This window comes from Eleutherodactylus coqui, chromosome 8 (genome assembly GCF_035609145.1).
Source record: "Eleutherodactylus coqui strain aEleCoq1 chromosome 8, aEleCoq1.hap1, whole genome shotgun sequence".
NCBI classification, from domain to species: Eukaryota; Metazoa; Chordata; class Amphibia; order Anura; family Eleutherodactylidae; genus Eleutherodactylus; species Eleutherodactylus coqui.
In genome coordinates, this window is record NC_089844.1 from 169,156,115 (window position 1) to 169,166,326 (window position 10,212).

General features: G+C 44.7%; 1 protein-coding gene across 1 annotated transcript; it reads right to left on the bottom strand.

Annotated features, from left to right (window-relative positions):
* Window positions 1–595: 595 nt before the first annotated feature.
* LOC136577664 (sulfotransferase 1A1-like) lies at window positions 596–9,926 on the bottom strand. The gene is made up of 8 exons (XM_066577572.1): window positions 9,862–9,926; window positions 9,093–9,276; window positions 8,858–8,983; window positions 8,674–8,771; window positions 7,310–7,436; window positions 1,077–1,171; window positions 810–990; window positions 596–719 (listed from the first exon to the last, which is right to left on the bottom strand). Exons 2-8 carry the CDS (start codon window positions 9,223–9,225, stop codon window positions 613–615), a joined length of 867 nt encoding a protein of 288 aa, XP_066433669.1. The 5' UTR covers window positions 9,226–9,276; window positions 9,862–9,926; the 3' UTR covers window positions 596–612.
* Between the last annotated feature and the right edge of the window lie 286 nt (window positions 9,927–10,212).

Below are 10,212 nucleotides of genomic sequence, written 5' to 3' on the forward strand. Positions count from 1 at the left end.
AACACTCTCCCTGCCTATGCAGCACTTCTGTCCCTAATGCCGGGTGCAACGCTCTGCAGAGGCGATTTTGAGAAAAAAAATAATTGCCACTGCTAACAGCAGCCAACACACAGCTATCAGTGGCCCTAATAAGGACCTTTGGGGGGTCTTGAAGCCTACACTAACTACCAATTCTTTCCCTACAGCAGCTCCGGTACAAAGAGCACTGTCCCTCATCTAACTCACACGGCATCTGAGGCGAGCCGCGGGAGGGGCCGACTTTTATATTCGGCGGACACCTGATCACCCCAGCCACTCACAGCAGGGCGGTGGTATAGGGCTGGAACAACACAGGGGGAAGTTGTAATGCCTTCCCTGTCTTTCAATTGTCCAGAAAAGCGCGCTAACGTCTCAGGGAAGGAAGTGAAAGTAACCGGAACACCGCGTGGTGTTCGTTACGAATAACGAACATCCCGAACACCCTAATATTCGCACGAATATCAAGCTCGGACGAACACGTTCGCTCATCTCTAATTGTTACACATAATTAACATTTAACAGGTACAAACAGGTAGGGTTGTAAATGAATGTGACGAGGAGGATCCTAAAAAGTTCTAAGGTGATTTCATGCTCCTAGAAGCGGAAGGTCAGGTCGGTGTCAGACATCTCCTTCTTGTAATATTCATCAAATAACTCATTTTGAGCCACTGTGAAATGACTCTTCCAGTCTCCGCAGGTTCCTGGAATGAAGGAAGTACAAGATTTAGTGACTAGGACTGCAGACATAGATGTTACTGTAATAGACATCAGTGGGAGGTAAGCATTCATACCTTTCCTCATGAAGGGTGAGATGGTTTGGTCCATGACGGAGCTCGGGATGTTGCTGTAGTTGGTCATGGGGTTGTCTTTCATGGCTTTGAAGGTTGTACACTGATGGATCTTCTCCACAACATCCTCGGGTAGATCCTTCCCTACGTACTTCATCACTTTTCTGATTTCTCGCTTTGGGTCCTAAGGAGAAGTTTAGAAGTCCTGATCAGCTCTCACAAGACAGCGACATTGGTATAAAGAAGCCTATTGTGATGTAATCTCCTCACCTCCAACATGTCCTCATAGAAGAGGTAGAGGATGTCTCTCTGATGTCTTATTTTCCAAAAGTCCTTATTGTGGGCACCCCATGGTCCATAAGAAACTATGGAAGGCAAGGAAGACACATTATTAAAGGGCATCCCGCAACCATACATTAGGCTGACATCACGTTTTATGAACACATACCGCGTATGCACCTGGAATGCTCTTGGCATATACACCAAACATAGCATCAGGCCCCCATTCACCCAATGGAGGCCAAAAGAGTGTATAGATAGCTGTTGGCCAAACACTCATTTGGCTGGTAGGCATTTTGCCCTTCACTCCCATACAGATATATACTGGGATCTGGTGGGCATGTGCTCTGAGTGTAGAGCAGGGAGAAAGCAGCATCCAGACCCCCCTCTGTCCTCCTATGGACCCCTCTGTCCTCTTCCAAACCCTTCTGTCCTCCTCCAGACCCTTCTGTATTCCTCCGGACCCTTCTGTACTCCTCTGGACCCTCCTGTACCCCTCCGGACCCTTTGGTGCTGTAACCAGTCACGGGTTGTGGTATGGCACGGGTTCAAGATGGCGGAGCAATAAGAAACTGGGACAGGGGTGACACATTGTTTTATTATAACAATATCTATACTGAACAGTCGTATAATAAACATAATGAAAAGGTTTGGTCCGGTGTCGCCAGTAGAGCAAAATGTGATTTTTCCCAGAAAGAGAAACCACGTAATCTTGTAGATAAGATACCTTTTAATTGCTAACAAAAATACATGATGCTATGGCGGGCGAGCTTTCAAACTTACTCAGAGTTTTGCTTCAGGCTTAAATGAAAAAGATGCAAAGAGGTGTGTGTGTGTATATATATATATATATATATATATATATATATATGTACACTAGCTGATATACCCGGCTTCGCCCGAGTTAATTTGGTACTGGTTTTTATCTGGTGTTCACACGGAAAATCTTATGAAGTCGTGCTTACTTTAGAGATACCGAGAAAAAACATATGTTCACCATTTTGCATGGTTCTTTGCGTTACCCAGGAAACACCACGTGGAGGCAACCATGCGACGTTTCCTTTATATAAAATGACATCAGGAAGTGAGAGAATTAGATTACATACATAAAATTTGGACGCTAATTGTTTTGCGCTTAGAATTGAATAATCGAGTTGGGACCCCTTTACTTTTCCTATTTATGATATAATCAATGCACATACCCAATTTCAAATTTCTATGACATCGGGAAGTGAGAGAATTAGATTACGTATGTAAAATTTGGACGAAGTTGCGGGAGTGAGCAGGAAGGGGCAGGGGGGAGAGAGTGAGAGAACCCCCCCCCCGGCAGGTACTCGCATGAGGCACTACTCGATTGAGTAGTTTGCCTTAGCAAGTACGCTCGCTCATCTCTAGACATAATCAATGCTTGTGCCAAATTTCATGTTTCTACGACATCGAGAAGTTGGAGAATTAGTGGCAAGTCATATACATACTTATGACAAGGCACAGACATGGATGTGATTAATTTGCACCTAAAAGAATACTAGAACAGAAATACAAACATATTTAAATAATCACTGATAAAGATGTGAATCTTTTATTGTCCCTGAATTAGTATTAGGGGGTCATCACGCCAGCAGTGTTATCTGTGCCAAAGATGTCTCATACTTCCCAGTCACGCATGAACACTTTTGAGCAATTTAACCCACTGTTGAAAATGTGTCATATGTTCTAGGTCGTGTCCATGACTAGAAAAGTGCTCGTCCACAGGTAATTCTGTCCTTCTCTGTTTAAGGGCTCCTGCCCACTTGCATTTTTCTTGTGTGTTTTTTCACGCAATATCGCTGCGTTTTTTTCACGCGGTTGTCAATGGGACTTTCTAATGTTAAAAATGCATCACAAGTTGGTGCTTTGCAAATTTTGTGCGATGCGTTAACATTAGAAAGTCCCATTGACAACCACGAGAAAAAAACGCAGCGAGATCGCATGCAAAAAAACACGCAAGAAAAACGCAAGTGTGCAGGAGCTTTACTTGTGTGGTGATGAGACCTCATCCTCACTTCCAGTTTTTGTCCTGTTTCCCTCAACATAAGATGCCCCAACAGGATATTTATTGCACAGGATCAGGTACTCAACATCAGACGTGGAACATGTGAATGTCCCTGGGATCTTATAGTCCTGCTGTGTGTTGGGGATCTGTATCCTGTCCGCGGTCCGTACATGTGAGCAGGACTTACAGCTCCTTACATTACAGGGATCTAATAGTCCTGATGTGTGTTGGGGATCTGTATACTGTCCGCGGTCCGTACATGTGAGCAGGTCTTACAGCTCCTTACATTACAGGGATCTTATAGTCCTGATGTGTGTTGGGGATCTGTATACTGTCCGCGGTCAGTACATGTGAGCAGGACTTGCAGCTCCTTACCTTGCAGGAATAAGTTCCTTTTTGTGTGTCCGATGGCAACACACTCCTGATTATACAGGTCCTCAAATTTGGAGGAGCCTGTTGAAGGGGAGGGTCCAGGAATATGGTTTTCATACTGTCATCCTTGTGTAGCATATGATGTAGCTTAATGTCTGGTTTATGGTGCGGTGGAATGCATTGAATCTCATGGAATTTTATAGTGGATACAATCAGATCTGCTCCAACCCAACAGACAGAGAGGAACATTTATACCATCTTAAAAGGACATTTATAAATCAGGGCTACCATCCCACCTCAAGTAATGACCAAATCAACAGAGCCACCAGGATACCCAGGAATCAACTACTCCAATACACAGAGAAGGAAGGAAACTGTTGTATACCTCTAGTAGTGACCTATAATCCACAGCTAGAGGTACTAAGGAAAACCGCAAAGAAACTCCACCATACCCTACACAAGGATGACCGTCTGAAAACTGTAATCCTGCAACCTCCCCTTCTGTATCACAGGCAACCTCCTAATTTGAGGCATGTTATAATCCGGAGTGCATTGCCCTCTGACACACAAAAAGGAACTTATCCCTGCAAGGTAAGGAGCTGTGAGACCTGCTGACATGTACTGACCGTGGACAGGATACAAATCCCCAACACACAATATGACTATATGATTTATAGGACATTCCCATGTTCCCCGCCCAATGTTGTGTACCTGATCCTGTGTAGTAAATGTCTTGCTAGGACCCTTTATGTTGGAGAAACAGGACAAAAACTGAAGCAATTAAACAGAGAAAGACAGAATTACCTGTGGACAAGCATTGTTCTAGTCACGAACACAACATAGAAGATATGAAAGTTATTATACCGAAAGGCAATTTCAAATCACAGCGGCTCAGAAGAATTTGGAAATATAAATTTATAACAACACAGGCTTAAATTGCTCAAAAGGGTTCGAGTGTGACTGGAAAATATAAGACATCCATAGCACATATAACTCTGCTGACCTGATGACCCCCTAACACTAATTCAGGGACCATAAAACCTTCACATCCTTATCAGTGACTATTTAAAGGTGTTTGTATTTCTGTTCTAGTATTCTTTTAAGTGCAAATTAATCACATCCATGTCTGTGCCTTGTCATAAGTATGTGTGTATATATATGCATGCCTCTATGGATCTATTACATTTAAGCCTGAAGCAGAACTCTGAGAAAGTTTGAAAGCTCGCTATTACATCATGTATTTTTGTTAGCTATTAAAAGGTATCTTATCTACAAGATTACGTGGTTTCTCTTGCTGGGAACAATCACATAAGAAACATAGTTACGCCTCATAGAAGGGTTTATGTACTTTAACCTTGCGGTATAACTTTAGTGTAAACTCTCTATTAAAGCAACAGTACTTTGCTTAAATACACATTTTTGTCCCTCGCCGACATATACATCTCAGTACCTCATACCATGGACAGAGACGGTCACAAATAAGGCGATCCTGGACCATTTCAGACCAAAAGTATCACTAGAAAGCAAAATCACCAAGCAACGGCTTTGATACTTTGGTCTCATACAAGCTAATTCTCTTGAACATTAATCCTCGGCACAGTCATTGGGTCCAGAAGAAGACGTCAGAGAACACGCTGGCTAGATACAACCAAGTTTAACACGAACATGACTGGAAAATCTGAAGGAAGCGGCCAAAGACAGAGGGAAGCATGGCATATGCTGATCAACAAGGCGACCGAAAGTCGGCAACGACTGAACGGATAAATCATCATCATCACCTCATTAGATCCCTGGCAGCAGCAAGGCACATGACATTCCTCATATTTTATGAGAAGAGTTTTATATCTCATAACTTGCAGCGTAACTGCTAAATACATCCTCATATCGGCCATAGGCCCGGACCTCAGATGCCCTGTAAATGCAGCGTCCCCACTTATGGAATACAAGTTGTACACAATACTAAAGTCTAGCGGTTTCTCTCCCATGTTACATTAATAGATCCCATATATGCTCTATACTATGTGCCTAACTGCACCGTTACACCTCATTATTACACTCTATTACATCACATCAGGCACATTACACGGTTGCCATTAACCCTTCATACATAACATCACCGGTTCTCCAACTCCTTAGAAAAGAGAGGGATAATTCAATAAAGACAGCGGCTCTCTACACACAGTCAATATTTACTGAAGAGGTGTCCAAGGAGCTGATGCACAACAAAAGAGAAGATATTCAATGCAAAGCTCCATTGATGAATAAAATGATCTATATCAGAGTCCCTATCTAGCAGGCCTGCTTACAGTCCATTTCTGATTGTTCGAGTGTACATACTTAGTTTTTACCGAGGTACTTCGTCACTTACGAACCCTAGTGTCCTTCTCACAGTGATAGGCATACAGAGTTGTCCAATGTCCGTTGCCAGTCTGCAAAGCATTCAACTGTAGAAGAAAGGATCAGTCTCTGGAATAGCTCCCACAGGCTCCCTATGGCCGTGGCCTTAGTGGATTTGCAGTCCAAACTCCTTCACCAATACAGACTCAGCACTCCTTCAGAGCCAAGTGCTTCTCCGGCCACAGCTAGCAACCCACAGAGTCTCTCAGCAGTCTGTGACTAGAGGCAGCTACACACAGTTTTCAGTGACTCTCACCACTGTGTACTCTCCCTGGCATGCTTCACTATCACTTCCCTTATTGTTAGGGTTTCTGCTGGGATCTGTGATGCTACATAGGTTTCCAGCTGACCGGCCCCACAGGTCGGGGTTGATTGAGCTGACTGGGGTTGGATTTCTCCAGCCAGCCAGTCCCTCGGGTCTTAGACCACAGTGTGTTAGATGCCTGTATCTCCAGAGGCCCCTATTTAAGGAAGGGGGGACCATTAAGGCTTGCTGCTGGAATCTTGTGTATTACATGGGTTTTCAGCAGCACAGCCCCACAGGTGGTGGTAGATTGAGCTGGCTGGGTGTGGATTGCTCCAGCCAGCCAATCCACAAGTTCCGTTACTCATATAAACCAGCTCCTCTGCTTTTCTCTTTGTTCAGTGTGAACAGTGTCATGCTCCTGCGTGTCTGTGCATGTGGCTGGACATGAGGTGTCTGTGCAGCGTTCATGATGATCAGTTTGAACAGTGTTATGCTCCTGCGTGTCTGTGCAGCTCTCAGTATGTGCAGTGTGAACTGTGTCTTGCTGTGGGTCCGTTATTATCTAGAATGAGATAGGTAACTAGGTTCCAGCGGGAGGTCGTTGCTATCGTGACCATAAGACAATGAGAACCTGTGAAGTGGGCTTGCAGGCTTAAGTACCTTGGCCGAATTATGAGCTAATACCTCGTATTGTATCTATTCCATCTGTTTATACAAGCGGTATGCTTGGTGCGTGTTTTGAGCACTTATCAGCCGTTGGTTTATGTCTATCCGTGAGTGAAGTCTGTTCCACAGTTCTGCAGTTCATGGCCAGTATAACTCTACAGAGTGTTCATGTCCCAGAATGACATTACAGAATACACATGTACACAGATAAGGAGATATTTGTTCATGTCCCTGTTTGCCACTTTACTCTTATTCTCAGGAAGTTTGCGCCTATTCCGGGGGTAGAGTTCTGAATAAAAGTTTGCACAAATGTAACAAATATGCACAAATGCATTTCTGGGGTCCCCCCTTACATGTGCTGTACTGGTTGTGAGGGGTCTTGAAAGCATTTCAAGAGGACATTTAGAGGGTCCAATTGTGCCCTCATTACTAGGCTATGTGTAAGATGTCAGTGTTTTCATGATCTGTGCCCATAAATCAGCAGATAAAGTATATAGATCCTATATGTACCTGTCCCTTTTATGAACTGGTGAAGAAATTTATCAAACGTCCCCGGCTCCGGGTGGACAACGGCCATGCGGTAGAAATGATAAAATGACACCAATACGTCCTTAGGATTTCGGGCCACGTAAATAATCTGTGGAGGAGAGGATCATAAAAAGTTGGATAATCGAGAGTGAATAGAATCTACAGCGAGAGAAAGACCTGAAATGGCACAACATGAAGAAAGTGCAAGAGGAAGAGAAAGTCCAGAGATTGACCATACTCTACAGAAGACAGAAGGTTATATTGGAAGACGGACATAGCGGTACTGCAAGAGACAGATGGAGAGAGATCATACATGTTGGGCCAAGCGCTACAGAAGGAGAACTAGACCCAGCCTTACAGAAAGCATGGGAGGCCTGAGAACAGAGCAATCATGGATCTAGCCAGGTAGAACGAGACATACACCTGTTTATAAAGTAACGGCGAAGGATGTACAATGAATGACCCCTTTATTAAGGTCCCCGAGCCGGATCTATCTTCCCACTGGTTCTTTGAAACTCCAATGCTATAGCACAGAGTTTGAACAGCCATAGAAGGAAAAAAAAACGTTCATGTGCAACTACACTCCGTAGCGGTGAGCATAGTTACGCATAAGGCCGTGTGTTTTTGCCATGACCAACAGGCCCTACATTGTTGGAGCAGCTGAATACAATGCTGGAGCTCCAACTAATGTGTGCAAACACACAACTCGCCATTCCCTAGCACAGATGGGCTATAACAGCAGATGACCAGGTCCAGCGCCATTGTGTCTGAGAAACAGAAAGGAGAGACTCCAGGGGGCAAAAGAGCACAAAAATTGTATCACTGAGCAGCGGACAAACATCTCCTGGTCGGAGGGTTTCAGATTTTTGCTGTGCTGTGCTGATGGTAGGTCAGAGTTTGGTGCAAGCAGCATGAATCGCTGACCCCTTCCTGTCAGGCTGGAGGAGGTGCAGTAATGGTACATGGAATGGTTTCTTGTCACACCTGGTTCCTCTGATGCACGTCATAAAGGATTCCTGTGGTTCTGAAGATCAAAGGAGATCTAACGTGCTACTAGATGGGGGTCTGTGATCAGTGGCTGTTTAGTAGATGGACCCAATTAGAACAATAGAGAAGGACCTGATTCTAAAGCAAGAGATGGACGAGGACCTTTAGAGTAATGGGAGGACCAAACTCTACAGCAAGGGAGGTAGACCTGGTTAGAGATAAGCCTGGGATAGGATGCAGACTAGTGATATGACACATAGTTGGAGTTAGCTTTATAGCAGCAGTGAAGTAGACAGGGCAGGAGATGGAAGATCAGCCGCTTGTCATCAGCCGTGGTCCATGAAGAGCCACGTCAGTACCTTGCAGTTCTTCTCCCAAAAGCTCTCTGGCAGGAGGTGGACGGGTAAATGAGACTTGATCAAGCGAGGAGGCTTCATTTTATTACGTTTCTGAGCGCCTAACGAAGAGGCAGGTTGTTATAACATATGGACCATATATCATACAAGAGAGGTGTAGCAAAAAAACCCCATCTGCAGCGCTTACGTGTCGGCACATCAGGGACGGCAAACTCCAGGAAGGGCACCCGCTCAGATATGCTTCCACGTTGGCTTGTCTTAGTCTCTCCGTCGTGTACAACTAAGTCCACAATCTCACTGATCCAAGTGGTACCTACCAACGGTCAACATGGCATAGAATACTTAGACATGGAGAAAGAAGGGTTTCTGGGCACCTCCAGGGCGCAGGTGGGCTACAGGCACCACACCTTTCTTGCTCTCACCAGATTTGGGGTAGGTGTCTATCAGCAGGTCCCCTTCTTCAGCCTGGAAATTCTTCACCTTCTCCCAGTTGTCTGCAAAGTATTCGATGAGGGGCATATCACCCACCATTTTCAGAGGAGGACGACTAGCCATGTCTGCAGATGTATCAGCTGGAGATTGGGGGTATAGGTTTCAGGTATCAGTCTGTATGGTGCAGGAAAGAAAGAGTTAACCAGAAGCAGCGCCAAACTTTTCTTTATTGGTCAAATCTGCTTCTAAGGTTTCTTATCTCATGCTTATCTTTAGTTACAAGATGTAGATTGTCCTTCCTAAAGAAGCAGAGTGCCAATATCATTCTTGGGAGGAATGCTCTAGTCACATCCAGAGCTGCATTCATAATTCTACCAGCTGCCTCTTCCACAATGCAGCTCTGGATGTGAATGCAGATATACATCTTACACACCTGTGCAGGTATCAACATCCTCGCTTAGGAGTGGGGAGGGAAATATTTTCACCAGGGGCTGCTCAGACTTTAAGCCGTCTCTGCCTTCCCCTAGTTCCTTGTAGGACCAGATCCGCCCGTGGAAATGTTACAGCATGTAAAAGAATTATTCATGGTTTGAGAGCAGTAATCCTCTATCTGTTCTACTGCTCTGCCTGTGACAGTGTCAGTCTCCACTGTAGTCCTAGCATTCTATTCATGAACCAGGAGGCCCTGGATGAACAGAGCTGTAGATCCCACCCTGATGAAGGATTGCTGCGCTATCCAGAAAAACATATGGTGCCTACCTGGACGATGGCAGAGAGGACGGGCACAGCTTGGCACACCGGCTTCTAATACATGAGGAGAGACATTGAGAAAAGAGATAGACAAGGGGGCGGGGTCTACTATGATGCAATTACAGGTTGATACACGATAGGATATAAAGTCACCCCTCCTTCCATGGAACCTAGTCTAAAGGTTTTATTTCCACAAACAAGGTGAAAAGTGATGCGTTATCTGTAATCCAGCGGTATCACTTGGCTTAGATACACCAGTTAAGCAGACAGTATAACACATGTAGTATTAGGTACACGGCTCAGCAGACAGTATCACACATGTAGTATTAGGTACACGGCTCAGCAGACAGTATCACACAT